This window comes from Orbicella faveolata, unplaced genomic scaffold (assembly GCF_042242905.1).
Source record: "Orbicella faveolata isolate gen_17 unplaced genomic scaffold, um_ofav_v1 contig_26, whole genome shotgun sequence".
NCBI classification, from domain to species: domain Eukaryota; kingdom Metazoa; phylum Cnidaria; class Anthozoa; order Scleractinia; family Merulinidae; genus Orbicella; species Orbicella faveolata.
The window spans coordinates 18,338,096-18,343,433 of record NW_028301554.1 but is presented as its reverse complement, the minus strand read 5'-3'; the positions used below and the strand labels follow the sequence as shown (position 1 = coordinate 18,343,433).

The 5,338-nt window shown below is 38.6% G+C and overlaps 1 protein-coding gene across 1 annotated transcript; it reads left to right on the top strand.

The window, feature by feature from the left end:
* Positions 1 to 2,885: 2,885 nt before the first annotated feature.
* LOC110039967 (uncharacterized) lies at positions 2,886 to 5,328 on the top strand. The gene is made up of 2 exons (XM_020745146.2): positions 2,886 to 3,597; positions 4,251 to 5,328. Exons 1-2 carry the CDS (start codon positions 3,117 to 3,119, stop codon positions 4,517 to 4,519), a joined length of 750 nt encoding a protein of 249 aa, XP_020600805.1. The 5' UTR covers positions 2,886 to 3,116; the 3' UTR covers positions 4,520 to 5,328.
* Positions 5,329 to 5,338: the final 10 nt, after the last annotated feature.

Here is a 5,338-nt window from a genome sequence, read left to right as displayed (position 1 = left end):
AGAAGTACGTTTGACAATGCGGGCTCAAAGTATGGTGCAGGGGCGCGAAAATCTATCCCCCCCCTGCGAGTCTTTGGAAAAAATCTTCAGTACTCATAAAAAATCTTCGAGCTTTACCTGCAAATTTGTCACCATCCTACACAAGAGACTTCAGATATTGAAAGATTGTTCTATGAGCTCGCACTTGGTCTGCTATAAGATTAATCGTGTTCGTAATTTCATAATCGGCCTCGCACTTCGCGTTCGTCCGATTTTGAAATTACTCGCGCGATTACTCCCTGAATTGTATTCTACTCATGAGCCAATCATTTTAAAGTCCTCCTCTAAATCCACCAATCTCAACATTGATCTTTTACGTTTATTAAAAGGGAGTGACGGCAACGGGAACGGGAACGTCGCTAAAAACAGGTTTAATTAGGAGAACAATGACTGTGCACGTGCGTTATAATTCTTGGTACATTTCTTTGCCGTCCTCTACAAAACAACAACGTGAAATGACCAAATGCTGCGTTGTCCAGAGAACGTGAACCACGACGGCTATTTTTTATTATTATTATTATTTCAAATGTTTCGCCCTGTTCGAAATTCAATTTTGTGATGGTTTTGACAATAAGAAACAAAGGAAAGTGACTTTAGAGTATCAATAGATTCGTAGGTAAAATATAAAATCATTTTTTAATCGACGTTGTCCTCGGCGTCGCGTCCTGATTTCTTAAACTCCCTACATTTTTTACAGACACTTCAGACAGCTACTTCAGACTATAAGCCGACAAGATGTGGACATTTGAATCTACGAAGTTTATGATCTGAAATGGCGGGAAAATTTGTGGCGCGGTCAGTTCACTGTGTTTTATGTAATGAGGCATGCGGAGCGAGACAGGGTTTTAGTCCAAAATGTTCCTCGCACAATCTCCTCTAATCTCCTGAACATTGCTCAAAGTTACACGTCCAAGTCAAATGAAGGACTAATTTTTTTTTTTTGTGAGCTCTTATGGCTCCGAAACAAGACAACTGGAACTTAGCTCAGATTCCACCGGACCAAGTTCACTGAGGTTTTAAAAGGACAAGACCCAAACCTGGTAAGGTAAGAAACTTTCTCTGAAGTTCCAGGCCTAATTTTATGTGAAAATCTCTTTTTCACTTTCTGAACGGTCTCGCGTCAGTCTTTATTCAATCACACTTTTGTGGTGCATTAAACTGCTTTTCAAAAAATGTTTCGATATCAAGCAAGTCAAGTTATTTACCTTCTCAGTGGCTTTTTTTTGTAGATACAAGGGCTGCATTTCCTTTACTTCTTGTTCTCAGTATTTCCGCGGCAAAGCTCAACAAATTTGTCAGCTGTTTTTATAATTTTTTTCATCAGGATTTTTCCGACAGAACGTTCGCTTGGCGACGAGAAATTTGCCATATTCATTTTCCATTTGTAACGTTTCTTGTAAGGTAAACTCAGGTGTGATAGTCAATAACTGAGATTTAGTGAGCCAATCGAAAAACTAGAAGTGCGTTTATCCAGCTCTCGTAAGGTCTCACATGAATGGCTTGCTACCCTTTGAGAGGACAACAAAACAAACGACAGAAACAATGCCCCTAGCCCAAAAATAATAACTACCGATTTATCCCAGTCTGAGATTTTTTCGAGACTGCAAAGAGGAAGAGTTGTTCTCTGGGTAGCTCACTTGAGGCACCAACTGATCGTTGTGGCTAGCATTTCTTGGTCATAATGACATGTTCCATAACCGGCTTGATGAACATTCGCAGCATACAGGATTGTGAGTTTGTGACGATGTGAACACGGGATTCGTCTTGTTTCCTTTTGTTGTTGTACTGAGAACTTCAGAATTACATGTCGCACCTGGTGTGCCGTAATTAATAACATGATTTATGACAAGGACACAATCTATTGTAAACCTTGTGTACATCATGACAGACACGTGCTTTTGTCTTCTTGAAGGTCATTCCAATTTAGAGCTCAATGAAGGGATGGAAGAGAAAGACATATTGCCGAGAGATAGGTGACGTGAGGGGCGATCACTCTGCTGACGTTCAGCCCAACCTAAATCAGTCAAAAATCCTGATCATTATTTCCTTTCTGTTTTGAAACTAGTACAATGGGGTAACCTATAGTTATTGTAGAGAAGACACTACTATCAATAACAAAGTCATTTTCTGAAATAACTGGAAGCGTTCCAATTCCCCAACTAAGGAACGTGACTTTATTTCTACCCTCATTGCTTACTCAATACTGCTTTGTTTCAGTTATGAGCTTAAGAAAACCCCTTACAGCAAAAGAACATAAAAATATTATACACCGCGCTTGATTTATGAAGCTTTGTTCATAAATGAACATAACATTCCACTTTCTTAAGTGTAAATTCTACTTTCTTCCATGCCTGCAAGTCCTTCTTTTGTGCTAAGTTTATGCAAGTTTTTTTCTAAAAAAAACAAAACAAAACAAAACAACAACAGAAAAAAAAAAAGGTGCATATAAGAGAGGTAACACTTTTCTCGCCGTAACATTTCGCGATTGAAATAATTCAATGGCGGTAAAACGCGCATTTGGGAAGAGCTGGAGCTGTTAACATCTCAAACTAGTTAATCTGGAAAGCGCCACGGCATTTATTAGACGTGTTAAATAACAAAAAGGTGGCCTGCAAATAGGCACGAAAAAGATGAGAACGGACATTTCAGAGTTAATGCAAGTTTACTAATCCAATGGAGACTTCATCGCTCTTTTGCTGAAAACCACCCAAAACAGGTTCATATATTATTAACGACATGTTTTCTATCAAGACAAGCTCTAACTGGTTCACAAGTCGTTCTTGGCAGAAGGAAATATGGCAAAGTTTCAAAACAGCCATTCATAAACCACAAAACATCATACCACCCGCAAAAACACCAAATTGGAAGACAGAGCTTTTGTTGACGTAAGCAAATGTCAAAATATTGGCTATCTCACTTGACAAGAAATGTGAGAAAAACACTCCAATCAATCGAATAATTTGCCTTTGTTTATTTGGAAGGTTATTAACAATGCTTTGTAGCTCTCCTCCGTTTAACGAGCGAGTCGCACAGCGTTTTGCATTTAAAGTGCTGTTTTGAAGTCAAAGTGTGTCTAAATGCATTCTTATCTATCGAAGGAACAAAGGGAAAGTTATCTTAGAGAGTTGTTTTATTCTTCGTTCAGCGACAGGCGAGCGAGCGTAGCTGTAAGAAATGAAGAAGTTCGAAGCCTTGCTAAACATCTGAGGAAACTTTACAGCCTAGTAGAGATTGGAAAAGGACTTTCTCCGGACGCAGAGAGCGCTCTAAAAGAGATCATTAAGTTCTGTACGAAAGGCAGACCGGGTTTCTACGAAGCCAAAATGATGGCAGACTACAAGAAACTTTTGTTTTTTCGCGGGCAAAGAGAAGAAATGGAAAGAAGCATTCAAGAGCAGCAGTGCTTTCAGTGTATTCATAAGAAGAAGAAACCCTTAGCTGTCCTGCGAGAAGACGACTGGTATTGGGGAACAAAGCAACAGCTCAGATGTGGAGAAATCATTGCAGACACACTCGGAGGACTCGATCCTGCGTTTGGTGTCCTTTTGCATCCTGCAGGTCTGTATTGTAATAAAACCTTTCTCTTCATTGTCCTTCATTTACTTATTGATTCTGCCACGCCCCCTTTCCCGTTAAGGTTATTTCCTCCTCGATCTAGGAAGGTAAGCGCGTGCATAAAAGTTTTAACAATCACGTGTAATTTTCACACATTTCAAGCGCGAAAAAAACACGAAATTTTAGGTACATTTTCATGACGTACTTCAGTGGAACAGAGCGCATCATATTAAATTAATCACATTTCTATTGTTCCAACAAACATCCAACTTAAAATTCAGCCTGTGTACTTGTTAAGCAAACTTGTAAGCAGGTACCTTTATTTTTTTCACCGATAAGCCATAAAATGGATTTCTTCAGTTGTTTAATAAGGAGAAGGCTGCAATAAGACCCAAGAGAGATCATAAACGAGAACTCATTTCATGAATAGGCCACGAGTTATGAACAGGGAATCTTCTTACAAAATTACTGAAAGTTCTGGAGATGAATGTTGTGTTAACGAGGTAAAGACTGAGAAAAATTTGTTTTGAAGGGCTCCAGAGGAGCTCATTACTCTTCTAAGGCGGCTGGCTTCACTTTAATCCACATATATCACTGAGTTTCAAGAGTGCTTTCAATTTGAATTCTTCAAAATAATGATCTCTTGTGTTTTCCAGGGGGAAGGACAGAACTTGCAAATCCCAACAACAAACAGTTTCGAATCACGGGTAAAGAGAAAGAAGAAATAGAGGCCATCCTGTATCACACTGCAACACATGATGCCTGTGGTTACCTCAGCGAGTATCACAAGATTGGGCCTGGGTACAACTACCTCGGTACCATGCTGACCGTGTTTCCCACATGCATCCCACAGAGTGGAAGATTGGCAGCGCTTATGTTCTGGAAGAAGTTGATCAACGAACCTGATACTCCATTTGAGTATTGAAAAATCAAATATTATCAGTTACCCGAAGCTGATAATCGGCCCTACTGGAGCCTAGTTTTATTGTCGAGTATGCTTCTGTTACTATTCCAGTTGGGCTAATCACACTCAAGTTATCTGTGATCTTCGTTTACAGATATACACGATATGATAATCTAGGGTGTTTAAGGAGAATGGGATTTAATATCTGTTGAAACCTAATAACCTAAATAGGTTTTTCTGAGTAAAAGAAGTAGCTAAGATCCTTTTCAGGGGTGAGGGCTAGGTTGTATTTGCAACTTTTTTTTAGAATAATACGGTAGTTTTGTTTTGGAGTCTGGCTAGTTTACGTCAAACGGCTGAAGCGGTGAACAAGTTAGCAAAAAAAACTAACGCAAAGTGTCTCCTCTTCACACTGTTTGAAAAAAACATGTACAAAGAAGGAAAAGCATGGGAAAAATTGACAAAAAATAAAAAAAGGAACAGTTCCAGGTTCCGATGCTGACTCGTTGAAAAAGTCACTGATACTAATCATGATGATAATGATAGCGATCATGACGATGTTGATAGTAGATTCTTTACAAATACAGTATTTTTTAGTACTTTTAAGGGTTTTTTATATTAAAAATTAGATTTGATTGAAAAAGATTATCCTCGCAAGTGAGGAAGTTGTTACGATTAACCGATTAACCGTTTTGTCGACCTGACAATCGATACAATGTTGCTTAGAATTAGTAAAAGCTTAATCTCTCTCGTTTATGTGTAAACTCAATGAGGGCGTAAAAAAAGATCAAACTGATCGTCTAATTAAAAATTTTGTAATACTTGTCAAACAGATATGTT